This window comes from Oryza brachyantha, chromosome 8 (assembly GCF_000231095.2).
Source record: "Oryza brachyantha chromosome 8, ObraRS2, whole genome shotgun sequence".
NCBI classification, from domain to species: Eukaryota; Viridiplantae; Streptophyta; class Magnoliopsida; order Poales; family Poaceae; genus Oryza; species Oryza brachyantha.
The window spans coordinates 1,535,001-1,555,684 of record NC_023170.2 but is presented as its reverse complement, the minus strand read 5'-3'; the positions used below and the strand labels follow the sequence as shown (position 1 = coordinate 1,555,684).

The following is a 20,684-nucleotide window of genomic DNA, read 5'->3' as shown; positions in this document are numbered from 1 at the left end:
TTTTTTCATTCATGTCTAAAAACCTCTTCCGACATCCGATCAAACGTTCGATGTGATGTTTTTGCCAAAAAAGTTTGGCAACTAAACACCACCTTAGTTTCTTATAATTCTCCAGCTAGCAAGAAAGATATAATTTTTCTCAGTTAGTTACGCAAGCAAGCAAGCTAATCTGGACGTAAACTAGCTATAAATTGAACTACGCATTTGTTGAACTAGATGGTTTGTGAACTAACACTTTCTTTTTTGGGCCTAATTGCATGCTTAGTTAGACAACTCATTTGTTTAACGACTAGTAGAATAGTATTAAAGTGTTAAACAATATATGGTTGGTAGGAGTTTGTCTTGACTATTGACCGACCGATGGATCCAGCATTCACGCGCAGATATGGTAAAAACGAAAGACAACACGGAAGTTCTAGCTAGCTCATCAAGTAATTATATAATCTCGTCATTCATGTGACTTTGTGTCGCGATCCAATCTTGCTTAATGATCTATGGTGTAATTCATGGCATGCACCTAGCTGATAATACTTCATCTAGATTTTATCTTAATTTATATTACTTCATCCGTCCCTAAATATTTAACGTCGTTAACTTTTTTATATTCGTTTCACCATTCATCTTATTAATTTTTTTAAAAATATGTAAATTTATATATATGCATAAAATTATACTTAACAATAAATAAAATGATATAAAAATAATTAGTAATTATGTAAATTTTTAATAAAACGAATGGTCAAACGTGCATTAAAAAATCAAATGCGTCAAACATTTACTAACGAAGGTAGCAGTTCTTTTTTGCATTTTCAGAATTGATATCCGTATAGTATGTATGTATCTCTTCGGTTATGTTACCGCATTGAATGGATATCGCGTGCGTCGAGCATGCGAGAATGCATGCAAACTTGATGCATGATGTTTTTTTTAATAAATGTACGTGACTTCACTCTAAAATTAGGGATATATGAGCAATAATTCAATGTGAGACAATTTATGCAAATTCAGTCTTTATCTTTTGGTGTACAACTCTAAATATATAAATCGTTTTTGGAAACATAGAGTAGTTGATTAATAATAAGTTTAGCAAAAGGAACGCATACATTAATTACATCATCTACCTAGTTATTATTATGTATACTCATATTGTTCTTGCTCTCTTTCCTCTTGAGATTGGATATCGAGATATTGAGTGAGAAGAGAAACTCCAAATATGCAGTTTCTTTTTTCAATATGGATGATGTTCTATTTTCGGATACGAGATGAAGTATGTTCTGGAGCAATATTTTTTTCTCACATACTATATTTTTAGGATGGAGAATAGGATGAAGTATTTGTTGGGAATGCTCTAATACCATCGGATAGAAAAAAAATCCACTATAAATAGGGCAATTTTATTACCATTAAGATGTTATCGAGAGATACTATATTTTCTAATAAAAACTTTGGTACCACTAGGCACCGTGTATTTAGCGGTACCAAAATTTTATATAAAAATTAATGTCTTGAGGTAACCATAAAATTTCTCTTATTAGTATTACTAATCTAGAATTACTAAAAAAACCTGCAATTAAAAAGGCTCTGTTTCTGTGTGAAATAAGTATATCCGTCGAAATTCATTGACAGAGTTTGTTTTTTCTATGTTTTTTCTGCTGGAACAGTCAAACATGCAGTTGAGCGTGCATTTTCATTTGCAGACTACTTTTGGATCGAGCTAGATTGTCATGGGAATAATTAACTTTTTGCCACTCTTATAAATAATGCTACATATTTGCCCCCATATATCATAGACACATGAGGGCCTACGTGTCATAGACAGCGGATGATAAATATGTTATGTGCCATTTTTTTAAGTGGGGGTAAAAAGTTAAATGTGTCGTCGTCATGATGCAAATTGCAATGGGGAAAATCAATGCCCTTATGCAAGTTTTACTGTTTCGATTCTTACCAACCAAGAATTATATTATAACTGAAAACGCATGACGTACGACGACTTCGGCTGCAAAGAAATTATAAATGCCGTACACTTTCAGCCGCTTGAGTTTTCTCTACATATGTTAATTAGTTACTCAAACAAAATATTTGCGTAAACTACCTCGCTATTTGTTGAGCTGGTAGTGTATATCCTACACTAGCTTGTGGACTTTCCTCTCTCGATCGCTCGTTCTGCATGCTCAAGTGATAGGTTTAAGCTGTGATTAAAGTTAGTGGCGGATCTCGCCGACAAGATTAATTAGGGGTCTGAATATGTTGAAGTTTTAGGTGTCCCGCCCTTTTCTATTGATTTTTATCATAAAACTGTAAGGAATCTATAGGAGTGGCGGGGCTCGAGCCCCCACCCCTGATTAAAGCAGAGTATATATGGTAGGTGATGGTAGGAGATGGCGTGACTTAATTCAGAGGTAATTTTGTTTTGAGTAAAATTTATTTTATTTAGATGAACCAGAGTCAGTTTTAAATTGACTATAGATCAATCGGATCTATCCATACATAAGGTGATACTAAACTGTCAATTAATGTGTCTAATTAATTAATGACCGATGTCTGAAAGAAACTAATGAAAAAATTAGTTATCCATTGCATATTATCTTAATTTATCTAGAAATTAATATGTAATTTATATATATTTGTAAAAATTATTGTCTTGACTTGTGACCGAGCATTCACGCACGGATCAACAAGGTAAAACTAAGGCCCTGTTTCTTTCAGCTTAGGATTATTATAATTTAGATTATTAGGAGTAAGCTGAAAGAAACAGACAACTTATTAAAGTAGCTTATTATAATCTAGAGTACAGCTTATTATAATCTGATAAACTCATTTAGGTGGGCTTTTTCTATATTATTGGATGAAAAATTACCCGCCACACCATCCCACTCCCCTTTAGACTTACAAACCTAATAATCTAGAAAAAAAACAACTAACCGTTTATTCTTACAGATTATAACAATCTAGTTTATAGTAATCTAACTCAATAATTTAGATTATAATAATAATAGTCTTAAGCCGAAAGAAACAGCCTAAGTAACCACTTGCCGTGTAACTATTGATCTCTAGCAACTTTGCCTTCTACCTACATGTGTAGTAATTCCAATTTTATTAGTTTCTTTTGGCCGAATATATTCCTCAAGATCTGCATGTGTAATACTGTATTTGAAATCATAATGTTAATTTTATAGTAATTAATGATATACTATGAAACGACAACGGTAAAAATATAATGTTAAGACCTTCCCTTTTTCTTGATATCTGTTTGGGCATTTGAGAAACTAACCACACTTTAAAAATTTTGGCAATCAACAATTTATATAAAAATTAAATTTGTAAACCGGATGAGATGTTTTCCCAGCCCATACCACTTTTGGTCTGTTTGAGATTCATTAGGCTACAGGCATACGGCCCATTAAATATGAACTGGGCCTAGATTATGGGGTTGTTGAGATGGGATTAAACTTTTTAGCCCCATGTCATATCGGATATTTGGACATTAATTTGAAGTATTAAACATAGATTAATAAAAAATTAATTTCATAAATGAGAGCTAACCCGCAACGAATTTTTTGAGCCTAATTAATCCATAATTAGCAAATGTTTACTGTAGCATCACATAAAACTAATCATGGATTAATTAGGCTCATTAGATTTGTCTCGCGAATTAGTCCAAGATTATGGATGAGTTTTATTAATAATCTACGTTTATTATTTATAATAAGTGTCCAAACATCTAATGTAACTAGTGACTAAACTTTAGTCCCTACAAACAAACACCCCCTATATAAAGATGCATGGTTACACTCTTCTGTATGGGCTCTCAAGGATAATAGACTTTATAATAAGTTCGATACAGGCATACAGCAGCATTTGGCAGAACAATCTACTTCCTCTGCTCTACTTTCTCACTAGTTTTCAAGCCTTCACTTTGTTAGAAAAGCAATCACGATCAAGAAGAAGCATTTGTCCATCGCCTATACTACTATGGCATAAAACAATTGCACTGCATGTAAAGAACCAGCACATTCACACTTTCAATCTGAACATAGAAGAATGAAGAAACACAATTACTCAAAAAAATTCAACAACTTGATCTTGAAAAAGTTACCAGGGTTGATCCATCCATCTGAAGGTTGGCAGCTATGTCACCAGCAGAATTTCCTAACACCCTCATTTTGCAGCACACACGCGGGTTCTTATTCTCTGGGACTGAGATCATGCTCATGCAGAATTGCAGACTGCAGCTTCAATTTTTGGTCATAAAGAAATATGCATGCAGTTAGTAACTGAGGATGTAGACAGTCAATTATACCTGACTAAATTTCTTCTTAGACAATGAAACCATTGTATTAAATCCACTGGAAAGTAAGTTAGCATTGCCCAAAATGCAGGTAGAAGGAGGAAAGGTAAAGCGAGAATACTTTCTTTTCAGTTAGCACCGTCAGAAAAGATTGCAGACAGTCAGGCAGTTGCTGACATGACAGAATCTTGGTCACGCTCACGAAGCTTCTTTCATGAATTCAAAGATATCGATTCGAATCGAGGATCAAATCCAGCTGTTGGTGATAATAATGCATGGAATTGCAAACGAAGACGGTGATTCCAACCGGTGAAAAAAGACGAGGAAAATCATGGGTGTGGCTGACTGCTGTGTCTCGCACGAGTGGAGAAGCGGCGACACGGCCTTTCCTCCGGCGGTCGGCCGCCGGCGCCGGAGAAGACGGAATTCAATCCGGTGAGCGGCTACAGCTGGGCTCTCCGGCTTATTGAGTGGGCCGAAACTCACATGAGGCCCGTATCGGTTGGCCCGGGACATGTCAGCTGGGCCTTAACTGGATTTTGATTTCGTGAGGCCCATATTTATTAGGCCCAATAACGGGATGGGAGTTACGTGCGTTCCATCTTGGTTAGGCCAGAAGGAAAAATGTAAATTGAGTCCCTCAAGTATAGGTTGGACCAAGAAGTAAAAAGTCTACCAGAGGTCCCTAGACTTAAGGCGAGTTTGTTTTTCGTCCCTTAACCGCAATATCAGAAATGTTTGCCCCTAAACTCACAGAATCTATTCAAAAAGGTCTCTCGACAGTATTGACCTATTTTTTGACCGATTTTGCTGATGTGGCGACTGGTGGGTCCTACATATCAGCAAAACCAGTCAATGCTGCCGAGGGACTTTTTTAAATAGATTATGTGAATTTAGGAGTACATATTTCTACTATTACGGTTAAGGGACGAAAAACAAAATTGTCTTAAAGTTAGGGTCCTTTGTTGGACTTTTTCTGACCAAGAATGGGAGTTGATTACTATTGTTGCGTTCCGGACATTTTCTGCCCAGACAAGTGGGTTTTCCTTATTTCGATATGGGCTTTAAATTGAGAATTTGCGGCCCAAGTGGTCTTTTAATTTTGGGAGGACATAATTAGGCTGGGCTTTGAAAGACAAAATTAGAATGTATTGCTATACTAATCATTTGCATTGTACACCGCGCATTTTTGGAAGCGCTACGACTTATTGTTAAGAAAACTGTTTTATGCGTTTCGTTTTTTGCGGTTCTAAAAGTAATAGAGAATATTTTATATTATGTGTAAAACTTTTTACTCATTTCTATTTCGCCCAAATATTTTAGCCCAAGTAATAGAAACAACTGCAATAGAGAAAAAGTAATTAGAAACTATGTATTTTTGTTAAAAATGTACATACATATTCACTTTGAATAGATATATAAATTCTATCACTTTAGAGCCTTGAATGTAAATTCAAAATATTTTAAAGTATATTAATAATCAAAAGTAGGGACTCAAATAGAAAAGGGACAATAATGAATAAAATTTTTACATACATACTCTTAGCGATATAAAAGCTAAGGCTGAAAAATAAATTATGATAAAAAAATCCTAAAATTAACTTTTAAATTTAAGATTGATAATTTACTTTTGGCTTAAGTATAAGCAAAATGACAAAATAAGTCTGTCAGTTTATACCGGACTGCTGAGGACGGTGGTCGGTATTTTCTTCTCTGTAGTTGGTTTTGGTGTGTCTTTGTTTTTCTTCTTCACTGCCTCTATCACTGTCTCCGTCACGAAGACTTATCTTTAGCTTTTCTCATTGATCTCGTAAAGATTTTATTTTTTAAAATTATATTAGAGTTAAGCAAAATAAGGGATATATATCATAGTTACTGCTAGAATTTAAATTCTGTTGTAAATATAGTTACTGGTCCACCTAGTTTTTCATTTTTACCATTTTTTCCCACCACCTTCTCTTCTCAATTAATCGCAATTTTTTATCTTAGTCTTAAACTCGACATAATTAGATTTAGTTACAACATGGCACAATGTTAGAGCATATATAACGCCTATCTTTAAGCCGTCTATATGTTACGAAATTTACAAAAAAAACCTCTCCATCTAACAGACAATCACAGCATCTCTTCGCGAAGAAACGGTAGGGGTGTGTGCTTCAACACCAAACCGACAGCGTTAGCACTGTTATACGCTACGTCTTGTCTATTCGCTAGTATTATTGATTACCTTGATTTAATTATGTGTTAAAGAATAAATTAAATGTTTTACAGACAAACAAATAGACAAGTCATTATACAAAATATCTATTTAGCTGTTTGTGTATGTCAAATACTACCTCCGTCCTAAAATAAGATCATTTTTCAGTTTTTCAATTCAATGTTTTGACTCTTCATCTTATTTGAAATTTTTTGTGATTAATATTTTTATTCTTACTAATGATAAAACGTAAATAGTACTTTATGCGTAACTAATTTTTTTAAGTTTTTGTACAAATTCTTCAAATAAGACGAATGGTCAAACGTTGGACATAGAAAAATAAAAAATAATATTATTATGGGAGGATGGCAGTAGACAACAACCGTCTAACCAGTGTTGTACTGGTCCTTCCTACGATTTCTTGGAGACATAGAATCACCACAATTCCTTGAAAACAAGAATAACAAGAATTGGCCAGATATTGTACGGCCCAAGTATCACACCCATGAGGACCCATATTTAAATTTGTACCGATGTCAAGGGCATAACGAGAAATTCTACCACTATAGAAATTGACCGGCTGACTCACCAGTCACCACTGACTGACTGAATCCACGCGGGTCCCACCGCGCAGTCAAAGTACACGCCAGCGACCCACTTCTAGCCGTTGGGCGCGTCCCTTCGCTTTCCACTTTCTACAGTGCTTTTTACCGCGCAGTAAAATCACCCTAAAATGGTTGCTCTTTACGTTCCAAAATATCTAAATCTTTTACTATAACATAATTATTTCTGTACTATTCACATGATTTTAATAACTTTAATAATTTCAAAGGATAGATATTATAAGAAAATCTAATCAACTTAAAATTAAAACTTTACCATTGAAATAACTGAAAGTGAATTTTTAAACATCTTTTAGTTTATATTAAATAACTTAGAAATATTTATATTTTGGAAATGATGTATTACCCGCCCGGTTCAAACGCCACGGAGGATAAAAAAAACGGAGAGAGTAAAAAATACCGCGTGCGCGTGCACCGGATAAGTTAGTTTGTAATTAACAGGTGGGGCCGGGGTATGCGGGCCCACACGTCAGTGACGTAGAAGGCGAGGTGTGACCGGGTCGCGCTCGTGGATAGTAGCAGTAAATTTATTGACGTTCCACACGGGCTCCCGTGCCACGTGTACGGCCGGGATGCTTCCCCCGGGATTCCTGTGGCTTTTCTCGGCTCCCCGTTTCGCGATGGGGGCCGGTGAGTGTACCCCCCCATGCAGTTTCGTCACCGGTTTTCTCTAAATTACTGCTGATTTGGCTTGCATTTTGGCAAGTTTTGCTTCGTAAAGTTTGGTTCTTCTTCCTAATTAAGTTACTGATTATCCTAGTAAAATGGATTTGATTGATGGCTTTATGTGCTATTGTGCAGAGTGCAATGATTCACAATGATTGCTATAACTTGTTTTACTCCGTCTGTCCTAGAAATAAGGGATCATTTTAGTCAAAATATTTGTTTTAAAATAAAGAATTACTTTAAAACTTAAAAAGAAAAATAATAAAGTAAATAGGACATGCATAATTATATCTTTTCATCACCGAAATGTAAATAAACCTGGACACGAAGATCTTTTTATTTAGGTACTAATTTATATTAAATCAACCTATTTTAAAATGTAATAAGTACTTACTTTTTATGGAATGCATGGGTGTAATTCACTATGGTTTTTTATTTAGGTGCTAATTTATATTAAATCGACCTATTTTAGAATGTAATAAGTACTTACTTACTTTTTATGGAATGCATGGGTGTAATTCACTATGGTAAGTTTTTATGTGAAAAATTCTACCGTATCTTTTTTAATTAGCTTTTATGTGAAAGATTTTACTATATCTTTTTTTTCTACTTTGAGGTGAATATACGATATCTCGCCATTATTTTTGGTCTGTAACACCTAATAAAAGTAAGATACTATGAGATATCTTTTCAATGTAATTTACAAATATAATTTTGTGTATCCATATTTTTAAATGTCGCACTCATGATTTATTTTGCTCATTCGCTTCTTAATTGCGTGGCTTTATTCTGGTTCAACACTTGTGGATCCTTTTTTGCTAATTGCCACTCAAAAAAATTACTAAAAAAAATTGCCACTCAAATAGATTGGGGTTGTTTTCAAATGTATAAAGTTCACCACACATCCTGGCCAGTTAACTAAGATAATCCAATAATTAATTATACAGTTGAAAAATAGTTGACACAAGTATGAAAATATGGGTAGAAATCTACCAATTCTCACGCTAGACACAAACATTTGACTAACTAGAGTTGCTCAAACTTGTTAGAGACCAAGAATAATTCTAATAGAAATCACAATGGGTAGTTTGGTACATTGTTCTCTTCTGAGCAATGCTATCTTGAGTACAAGATTACTACATATTGAAGATATATTTTAATACTCTATGTACTTGTCAATCAGCTAATAATCCACATGATTGTCTGGACTGCTAAACAATATTGCTCTTGTACATTAGTCTTGTTGGTTACCATGTCTCTGTCTCTGTCCCTGTCCCGACAATTATAACATATATTTTGCTCCCATTGCCATGGAAAACACATGCATGATGTTGCATCACAAAGTACTACCAGGGGCTAAATCATCAAGGGTGGACAGTAGAAAAACAGTAGACCAGGGTGCACCTAGTACAACATCTGAATATTAATCACGTAATTAAACGAAATATTAGTACTGTATCTCCAAACATTATTAGGAGGATCATATCATATTCATATCCCTGTCAATTAATTAATACTTGCCTTAATTAAGCCTCTCATATAACCATATCTTCTCATTAAACAAAAATCTCTTAGCGAATGACAAAATGATACACGTTAATTGCAAACACGCTAACCAGATGATAACCGAAGGAATGAGGACAATACAACTCGGTTTTGGTGGTGAATTTTATAATAGAAACAAGTGCATGATCCATATGGAAAAAAAAAACCCCTTATAGATCAAAGATTTTTTTTTTACCAATTCTTGTTAGAATTTGGAAAGGTTAAACCAATTCAACTTAATTAACCTTCCTAGAGCTGTAGAATAGCTGATCACATTGGCATGTGCTATGCCAATTATTTTGACAGAAAACACCCTCGCGCTTCTAGTTAATTGCATGTCAATTCACGTTACCGTGCTTTGTTTGATCAAAAGCTATAAGAACATTGAAAAACCCTATGTGCTAACCATTACGAGAATACATAGCATGGGAAATAAGCCAACAACTAGTGTGATGTTTGAAACTTGCATGACAATCAACTAACGATTGCTTGGTAAATCCAACTTACATGCAGACTAATCATTGCGGAACTATAATGGCCAAATTTGAATTAAATAGATACATACCAAATATTACTAATAAAATCATGTAAGCCCATGCACGAAGCGTCACGTAACGTGGATAGATAGTAAGATGGACAAAAGCAAATGCCACTGAGGAACGCCCACTATATCCAAATAAGACACATGTTACTCATAAGAGACTGCAGTGGATACATGGATGTAATGATGATGAAATGAATAACTACAAAAGTATGCGCTAAATTCAAGTAGCATATTGATCGTAACAAGATAATAGCTTAAGACTGCAACAGATAGCTATTATAGTGTTAAAACATAGAACTACAAAGTCTTCACTAAACCCACATAACATATCCTCTAGCCTTTGCAAGATACACACGTTACTTATGACTACATCAAACATAAAACGTGGCAGTTCAAACGAACGACTCTAAAGCCATCACCAATCCTAAATGCTTACATATGTGCTTAGGAAAAAGATCAAAGTTAAACAATGTATTTCAATAGTCTAAATCTCCAATGCAGTGTAGTGAGACAAGTGCTTAAAACTGTTAGAGCTCATCAACAACCTTTACGAAAATTAATTTTTCGGTAATATAAGTGCTACACAGGGCATCGACGCCCCTGGTAGCGATGCTATGGACTAACATCACATCAATTTAAATCTATTAAAAACCCCTAGTCTTTTTCTCTCCTTGCCATTTATCCCAGCAACATATTAGAGATAGTCTAACCTTAAGAGCTTCTTTGAAATACATAAATTCTATATGATTAGCTTTCGTGAAGTTTCTTTATTCCATAAACCCTGAAACAATTATTACTCTTATGTTCACCATCGGACACCTATGACCCAGTAAACCCGAGGTCAAGGGAGGGCAAGCGGCATACCAGTAGTTACTTAAGAGCACCGGGGGGTCTCCCCACCCTCACCCCCCACAGCATCCCGTTCCTGTCCACCGGAAGTGGACTTTCCCCGCTCCCCTCTTCTCCTCCTCTTCTTCTTCTCTTCCACTCGAGTCCCACACGCTTTCCATCCCCCGCGCTTGCCGCCGCAGATCCTCCTACCACGCCAAGAACGCCTCTATGGAGGTGTCGGACCAGGCCTCCTCCTGGCCGGACGACTTCAGGTGCCCCATCTCGCTGGAGGTCATGACCGACCCCGTCATCCTCCCCTCCGGCCACACCTTCGAGCGCCGCAGCATCCAGCGCTGGCTCGATGGGGGCCATCTCACGTGCCCCGTCACCAACCTGCCGCTGCCCCCGTCGCCGCCGCTGATACCGAACCACGCGCTCCGGCGCTTGATTGCGGCTGTCGCGCCTGTGGCCGCTGCGGCGGCGGCGACGGCCGGTGGGGAGAGCGGTGGGGAGAGGCGAGAGGCGGCGTCCGCGTCGGCGGTGTATGGGCTGCTCAGGTTGGCGAAGTCCGGGCCGGAGGGGAGGAGGGAGGTGCTGGAGTCGGGAGACGTCGCGGTGCTGCTGCGCCACGCGGCTGGCGGGGACGAGGTGGCCGCCAGGGCGGTGTTGCACCTCAGCCTCGACGGGGATGACGCGCGCGTCGGCCTAGTGGCGGACGGCGCCGTCGACGCGCTCTCCGCCGCGGTGTCGTCCGGCGGCGCGGCCGCGGCGGTGGCCGCCACGGCGCTCACCAGCCTCGCCACGGTGGACGTCAACAAGTGCACCATCGGGGCGCACCCGTCGGCCATCCCGGCGCTGGTCGGCCTCCTCCGCCGCGGCGGGGCGCGGGACCGCCGCGAGGCGGCCACGGCGCTGTACGAGCTCTGCAAGCTGCCGGAGAACCGGCGCCGCGCCGTGCGCGCCGGGGCGGCGCCCGCGCTCGCCGACCTTGCCGCCGCCGGCTCCGCCCGCGCCGCCGAGGTGCTCAGCCTCTTCGCCAAGTCCCGCGAGGGCCGCCACGAGCTGTCCAGGATCCCCGGCATCGTGGCCGTGCTCACCGGCGTCGCCAGCAGCGGCAACGCCCGCGCAATCGAGCAAGCGCTCGTCGTCTTGAATTGGATTTGCTCCGAGAGCAACGAACTGGCCAGAGAAGCGGTAAAGCTCGGAGCTTTTCATCTCTGCGAGGCTCTGGTGAACGACGACAACTGCAAGATTGCCAAGAACGCGATTGAATTAGCTCGGACGCTCGAGAAACTGTGATGATTTCCATCTCCAAATATGAAATTTGTCAGAATTTTGATTCGGCGCCTCTTCGAATCGGTGTTGGCTTCTGTGTACAAAGGTAGAAACAGCAAAGGTGAACCTTTTTTTCGTCTTCTCTCCTCTTCCTTTCCCTTCTCTTTTCATGTGGTAGCAGCGCCGAAAGGAAGAAGAAGAAGAAGAAGAAGAAGAAAATAAGTAGAATTTAGTTCTTTTTGTTCATATGCTTAGAAAATATGGCCCTCTCATCATTTCACCCAGAACTTCTGTGGTGTTCTGGATTGAATTCTGAATCCCAAATCATCCAATCTGAAATGTCGCATGATATGATACATCTGATCAAGTGATCTTTTTTGCTCTCAAGTGTCACCTGTGCAATTCGTATCTTTTTCACTACTATCTTGTGTCGTTGATATGCGGAGGATTGGATTGTGTGCATGTGCTTATCATCCTCCCGTGAGTTGTGCCGTACTGCTATGTGATAAGAAATGGAATTTATTAGAGAATCGCAAAAGCTGTGATTTTTCACTTGCTCACAAACTCTTCTGCTCATGTTTGCTTGATTTATACATCATCAGATATTTTTGTTACGTGAGGTTCGACATATCGAGCCATGATTTTTTATTTTCGAATGGTGCACTTAAACCTCGTGCATCTCTCTATGTTTTCCACGTCAGAATTAAATAAGAAGCATCATCCAATTTGCTGCCCATATTAAATTAGCCAATAGAGATATCACATCATACTCGCGGATTTCCCTTGATATCATGGACTTTTAAATTAGTTTAGATTATGTAGCTCTAGTTCTTGTTTTTTGTTTGAAGTGGCTCATATAATTTGACAGAGTAGCCTTTTCTCTATAAATTATATCAAGTTTTGTATCAGTCTTTGGATAAAACTTTACAAATACTCTTTCATGGAGAAAACAGTATGCCATCAGGAGACCTTGTATAAGTTGCAGCCAATAAATAAGATACTGTCGAGATTGCTTGTGTCAGTGTAGTTCTTAAAGAAGTGAGTGGCTAGTATTCAACTTTGCTTATTGTTTTATCTGACAAGGACACCCTAATTTTTTTTAGATGGTCTAGTTTCTGCTACGTCAACAAGCTTACAATTTCTGCATCTGATTAAGTATGAAAAGGTCTAAACACGGTTTTGTCTCGTTAGTCGGTGACAAAGCGGTGGTGGGGCTTCATAAGATTCGACGTGATCAATAACTAGCTTAGGAAATTAGGAGCTTATTAAGTGGTTGTTTCTCCATTGTCATTCAGGGGAAGGTGTTGATCGTTTTTAGCATTATTCAACCTTACTTTTGCTGTCTAGCTAACCTTTACATGTGCTTAAGTGCAACAAAAAGGTATGATTTTTTTTCTGTTGATTTGCTATGTGCACATTTCCCTGGTTTATCTAGAACCGCATGGAAGAAACTTAGTGGATCATCCAGTGCTGACGTGGCCTTGATGTTGACAGTGTCTGAATGGAAACCTAGCAACCATAAGATAAGGGTTGACCTTGACCACAAACTTTTCTTGGAGGTGGTTGGTATGTCCATTTGGAAAATTGGAAGCATGGCTTGCTCTAAACCAACAAAAGTCCATCGGCCCGGTTACTAAATAGTTTCAGGAATCTAATTTGAGATCTTGTTAAGTGGACAGGATTAAGCCATGCAGATTGCAAATCTGCAATCATCAGCTGCCCCCTGGTTCTGAATCGCTTCAGGTGATGCAATGTGATTGTGTGATGGGCACAGCTTTTTCAGCTGCATGATCATGTAGTACTCTCTTTTTTTTCTGAACTGATTTTGGCCGTAGCAGTGATCGCCATTTTTGACCGAGCTGTTGAAATTGTACTTACTGCCATGTTCAGTTTGACCATGCGCACCACTGCAGAGTTAGTTGGCAACTTTTTTAGTACAGAAATATGCAGGGGTATTCAATTCAATTATTCATGTTCATAGACTAAATGAGAAAATTGGTGTGGGATGTGATCTCATCATCAGAAAGCCCTTGCATTTGTAGCAATATCTGGAAGGTGTAGGATAGAGATTGGAGAAGTACTCCACTGGATTCTGCTCCACTTCAGGTGTGGAGTACCTAATTCTTCAGGTTACACATTGGCAGCTGTTTCCTGAAATGCACTTCTTCCTTTCCTGAATTTGGTGCTCTTCTTGGTTGTGGGCTGTGGCAAATCTACGCATGCCTGCTCCCTGCTGTGTTCATCATTCTACTCATTTATTCAGTAAAGAACTGTTGTATCACTATCACCCATGGTAAAGCTTGTGGCGTTAGCATTGATCTTGCAAAGGGTCATGCTCAGGCTGGTTTCATCAGTTTGGCTGAATCTCTTGTCATGTAAGCTTTCCTTTGCTGAAAACTGCTCTCATGTAAGCTTTCTCCAAAGCTGCTGCTGAATGGTGAATGCTCCTGGAGGAAAAACCATCATAACACTGGTAGCAGAAGGGATAGGTTTGCATCATAAGAACACAGGTGGGCCAAGTTTCAGTAATGGCTAGTACCACTGTGGGCACCATGCTCAAAACACCAAAAGCTTCTGGCAATCAGCACAAAACAACAAGCAATAATGTTTTTTTTGTTAGGTCGAAAATGCCCGCGACGTCTCGTGTCACTGTTAGGTGGAGCCTCCATGTCGGTGACTGTTCATCTCTCGGTTTCATTCACTCAAGGAAAAAAAAAAGAAAAAAAAATGTGCTCATAACACTTGTCTTCAACAGATTGTCACCAATGGAAGAAAAGAACTAGCCTCCATGAATCTGTTTCTGAAGTTTTCTTCAGAAAGAAAACTAAACCTGTTTCTGAACTTGTCATAGACTGATCAGTGATCACTGATGCATGTGAGCATCATGGGATGCATGGAATCTGATTCAGGCAGATGATGATAACAAGAAACAAAGAGCAGAGGAAAGAAGGCATAAGGGGACAAGGGCAACGAATAGATCGATTTCTGGAGTGCAGATGTTGTCAAAAGGAGGCGCACACAATGGGTCTCAAGCTACAGTTTGCCTCTCAGTCTCTTCAGGCCCCAGCGTTGCTTTGCATTTATGCTCAAGTGATCATGCACAAGTGTAGGAGTATCTCTTCAGTCTGTTCCTTCACCCCTGTGTGCCCTACATCTTCTGATCAGTGGGCATTATTGTCTACCCTTTTGTTTTTCTCGAGTAAATTTTCTCAGGACTACAGCTGCTTTAACAAAGTTATCACAAACAATATGGATTTAATGCCTAATATCACAACACCATCATTTCGTGTTCGAAAAAATATATGGTACTTTATGAGATATATTGAGATGCTTTTTTAAGTGTAAAATGCAATGTTTTTAGCGTAAAATTTAACAGTAAAAAAGTAGTACCTCTTGGAACCTAAATTTTTTTAGGTGAGTACTTCTTCAGTATCCGCAGCCATTTGTTAAAGCAGATCCTTACCTAAACTTTACCACACTTATGGCATTGAATTAGTTGGCAAAAAGTGTTAAAAACCATACTTACCTTGACTCATTTTCCATAATTAGTTGGCAAAAAGTATTAAAAAACCATACTTACCCTCACTCACCAAACAGATATTTGACCTCAAACAAACTACTAGTGGTAGTGCCCATGCATCCATGTTTCAACCTTTGTCATGCTGAATGCATGCATGGGATGAAACAACCTTTTGTAGCCAAGTGGAATGGTGCCAAATTGGAGGTTCTAGGTGGTTGGCCAAGAACATCTCCTCCATGATAAAAGCTTGGGACTTGTGGGGACAATTGTATAGTACAGTAGCCGGCATTGTCACAAATTTGTTGGATCTTGATCTGTTTTTGCTTAATCACTGCCACATGTAGGCTTGCCATGTATGGATTGGATTGCCATTGGAGACCTTTGGAGGCATCTCCTTTGTGGGGATATGCCCTTCTCTCTATCATTTGTCTGGGTTATGCTTATGCATGCTCACTGATTAATTTGTGGGCCATTAATTAGTGTGTTGATTTGTTTCTCCAGGGCCCACATGGCAGTGACAGTGGAACCACCCATTAGTCCATTACGGTGTAGGTGGAAAGATGGACTTAATTAACATCATAAAAGTCTTTTAGCCTTCACAAACTTCTTGTTTAGACTTCACTAAAGTGTTAGTCATTTTTTTATCACTTCTAGAGCTCATTTTTCACATTCTTGAGTAAACTAGTATGGGTACTTGTATTTTGGCATCTGCTTATGCTTATAAGCTAAAATTTGAATTTTTAACCTTAAATTTAGAGTTGATTTTTAGTGTCTTTTTATCGTAGTTTATTTTTGAGCATTTTCTTTTAGATCATTAAGAACACATATAAAGGTTTTATTCATAAATTATTTTTTATTTATAAATATCCATTTAGCTTTTTAAGGAAAAAGCCAAATAACCACCCTATATGTGTCAACAAATGCTAGCACTCTCAAGATAAAAAAAATTACCATCAAATACAGATACAACAAAATAGAGTTGTTTTTGCTATACTCTTTTAGTTCCTAACTTCCTATGACATGCACTAATTTGAAATTTTTAAGAGCATTCTTTAGGACAAATGGTTAGATCAATAATAGCACTGGGCAATTTTTGCAGAGTAGGTGTGCATGATTTCTCTTGGGTCGTATTCAGCCTAATTAACTCCTAGTCAAATGTTCTTCTCTTAACTTGCGCAGAGGCATTGAACATAATGTACTTAGGGCAGGAATGTTCTGATTGTTGACCAGTCATCAGATTGGTTAGTAAAGCAGTGGTACGATGATCGATAAAAACGTCACCAATTAGGTGAGGCCCCCCTCCAAAATATAACAAATTATACACCTAAATTATCTTTTTAGTCGGTCATAAATTCTGATCACTGCAAGTTCATGCCTATTTTTTTTCCTCAACCAGTCACAACAGTCTTCCATTTACTTTGTTAATATTGGAGTCCAGTTGTATAACTTCCTATATTTTGAAACAGCAGAGCGAGTATTATACATCCATGGGGGCCATCTGTTGAAACTATGCGTATTACTCTAAGTTCAGATCTCAAATTGAGGCAAATTTCATCAATATTGAAAAGCATGATGCAAACTAATGGTAGCAGCATGTACATAAACATATAAAAAATTAAATATGACGTTGAATCACGATGGGTTTGCCGGTGCTTGAATTAGCACAAATAGTAGATGAAGCAAGCCGTTGATATAGACGAAGGCGATCGTTTGTCTTGAGGCAGCATGGATCGTAGTCAAACTGCTTCAAGCGGCCACGCATATGCGCTTCCCCAAAACCTTATTGTTACCCCTCGTGCAGGCTTCACAATGGCAATGGTTCGAAGATACCGTCCTCCTTGGTGCATGTCAACAAAGAGGGTTAGCGAGATTTAGCAGCTCAACACCATAGCACAACTTTCCAATTTGAAGCAAGAAGAAGTAAAGAACATTTTTGCATATGAAACTTGGACGTCTCCGGGGGCCAATATAGGTGCGCATGTCCTCAAGAAGCTGTTTCCTCTCTAATGACGCCCGCTAATTGGGAGTCAATTAATCATGAGATTATGGTAATTAACTGTGTATTAATCCTCTTAATTAGTATAGACCGGTTTAAATTTTGTGAGAGACTGAAGTGGCAAAAATATATGCTTTGATTTGCCGCCACAACACGGTCGCGCGTCCCAAGTCACAAGTCACGCGAACGTGGATATGCAGACGCGTGTGTATGTAAGCTAGCTCACTCTCTCTCCCATTGCTTTCTTATTTCAGCCATCGCCATGAGCTCACCCAGGATCGGATTCAACATGGGGTGGCGGGGCTCGAGTCCTCACTACTTCCGTTAAAGTTATTAGAGTCCCCACGAAAGTCTTCTTAAAATTTTATAGTAAAGATTAATAAAAAGAGTGGCTGAAACTATATCTAAAGTATTCAGACTCATCTAATCTCGTTGGCTAGATCCACCACTGAGCTCATCTATTTATCTTGGTGTGCACCACCATAAATAGCAAGGTGAGACTAAACCAATAGTCACTACTAATTGCTTTGAAATTTCTCCTGAATGGGCCATGAAAATGGCCAAATTCCAACACCATATAATGGTCGATTCTGGTCGGGATACAAAACATTTTCAATATTATCTGAAACATATTAACTTTAGTTTTCATTTCACACAAATCCACAGGCTCCCTATTTTTCCCTGCCAAAAATATACTATTAATAAAATTAATCTGTGTTGGTCAGCATGTTCAGATCAGAAAGAATACACACGCCTCTCTGCATCAGCTTCATGTACAATACAAGCAATGACGAGACATACGTAGTATCTCTCTCATTCAAAAGGCGTGTGAGGTAGTGCAATATTGTACGTATGTCCAGAGTGTAGCGATGTGCATATATCAATTACAATTAACGTCAATTGCATTCATTATTTTCTACTTCATACAGCTGAATCTTATGTTCAGAAATGACAAGTGCAGATTAATTGTGCATTATTTCATTATTCGTACTGCTAAAGGAAATTGTGCACTGCATTTTTCTGTTTTACTCTCTTTTTTTTAAAAAAAATCAAGTGACCAACGTTATATAAAAGAGAACGGAGCGAGTACATCATCTGTAATAAGGTAGTACTAGGAACGCTGTGGTTAATTTAGGCTGTTTTTTAATTACTGGATAAAAATGGGCGGACCAGATTTGGGTGCTACACTAATACTACAGTGATACTATAGTGCTAAAATACTGTGTCTGCGGTTCTTGTGTCACTATTTACGGATTTTTTTTACTGTTCCACTTACATAAATAATATTATATTGTATGCTGTAATATAGAGGATCTAGATCCAATGTAATATTTGTAATAAGGTAGATAGGTAGTACTAGGAGCATGCTAGGTAAATCATATCTTAGCCCCACTAGTAAAAATAATAATTTAACACTGAGAGACGTCAAATAAATTTAACGGGAGGGAGTAACATTTTCCTAAACCCGTTCTTTTTTTAAAAAAAAAAACAAATCTTTTCACCTCAGGTCTAAATCTAACCTTTTAACAATACCACTCACGATGGCTCTATTGGGCAATCTCTTTCGCGTGGGAAGAAAAACATGACGTTGCAAGCTACTATGACACATTGTTCATGACAGTGGTTTATTTTATTTAATAGACAAAATTACACTTTGGTATGTATTTTATTGCGTATGTTTCATTTTATACCACACTTAAACCTATCTTTATATTTTATACCGGGTAAATTTATTATTATTACAGAATGGACTACCTAGAACAACTTTTCAGTACACACAACTTGAACACACCGGCTTCGGTAAATCAATAAACTTTCAGTATATGCAGTCTATGAATTTATCAGAAGGGAGGTTAGTACACACAACCTGAACACATCGGCTTCGGTGCATCAATAAACTTTCATTATATGCAGTCTATAAATTTACCAAAAGGGAGGTTAGACGTGGCTACAAATGTTGTTCGGGTGGTTCAAACCGAAATAATAATAAATTTTCTCGATCCAAAGTGAATAAGATAGGTTGAAGGTGGTTCAAAATAAAATTGATGTGACCCAAAGTTCTATTTACTAATAATAATATTTCTATGGATGATTGCAAGTAGATTTCTCGGAAGAATCCTAGAAAATAAAAGATCCTCCATTCCCTCCCAAAATATGTCAACATTCAAGTTTGTGTTATGTAAATGGGAAATTGGGCCACCAAATTATTTGGGCCTAGTAATGCCCCACATTTGGGCTGCAAACGGCTAGATTGATCTTCATGGGCCGGTCCGGACGCTGCTTATTTGGCCCCTAATTATATCAATTTTGTTAATATACAAATTTCTCCAAATGTTTAGCATCTCGTGTGTTGTCGTGATCATTAGTATTTACCTGGCGTAGATTTCAATGCATATTTTTTTCGACAGATGTCGATGCTGAATTGTTCATCGAAATAGTACAATAAGACTTCATGAACTTTCTTATGATTAACGTGTCAAATATTATAAAGGTGTCGCCTGCAGTTATTTAAGTTAAACATAATTAAGTTTAAATAACAGTGCACAGCTGCGTAGTTTCGCAGATAATTGCTTGCTGAATCCTCGCAGAAAGGAGAAAAAAGAAATTAATTTGTTGCCGCGCTCTTCATCAAATCACGTAGGATGTTTTAATACTAGCAACAGAAATGTGCAAACATAAGTTTAAATATACTTATATTTGGGAACTAGGGCATGTTTGTTTTTGAAAGACGATGATATATACTTATGTTTATATTGACCACAAGTGTGGAACTTTTTTTAAAAAAGACATTGATGTTGACCATAAATGGAAATAAAAAATAAAGCCACTTTTAAAATAATAAATAAAATAAAACCACTTTTGTTATTGATCAAACGTTTGATTTTTTTTTTATTTTTCAGTCAAACACACGCGCAATGCACGTGGGGTCAGGAAAGAGCATGTATGTGATTTTTGACTTATATGCATATCTTTAAATTATTATTCAATAAAAGTGACCAGATTTAATTGATAAAATTAAAATTCTCAAACATTTGATTAATAGGCGAACCCAAATAAAATCATTTGTAGAGAACAAAACATTTATTGATAATCCAGATTAATTAAAAGGGATGTAATTAATTGAGACCCAGCTGGCAGAACAACGCAGCGATGACCTCTCTCCCATCAGCTATAAATGCCAAGTCCTCCTTCGGTC

The 20,684-nt window shown here is 38.0% G+C and overlaps 1 protein-coding gene across 1 annotated transcript; it reads left to right on the top strand.

Moving 5' to 3' along the window:
- Positions 1 to 10,787: 10,787 nt before the first annotated feature.
- LOC107304696 (U-box domain-containing protein 8) lies at positions 10,788 to 12,502 on the top strand. Its single transcript, XM_040526899.1, has one exon. It carries the CDS (start codon positions 10,926 to 10,928, stop codon positions 11,994 to 11,996), a length of 1,071 nt encoding a protein of 356 aa, XP_040382833.1. The 5' UTR covers positions 10,788 to 10,925; the 3' UTR covers positions 11,997 to 12,502.
- The last annotated feature ends 8,182 nt before the right edge of the window (positions 12,503 to 20,684 follow it).

Excerpts from the sequence above, each read along its gene's own strand:
- LOC107304696 (XM_040526899.1), top strand. The coding sequence starts at position 10,926 with ATGGAGGTGTCGGACCAGGCCTCCTCCTGGCCGGACGACTTCAGGTGC.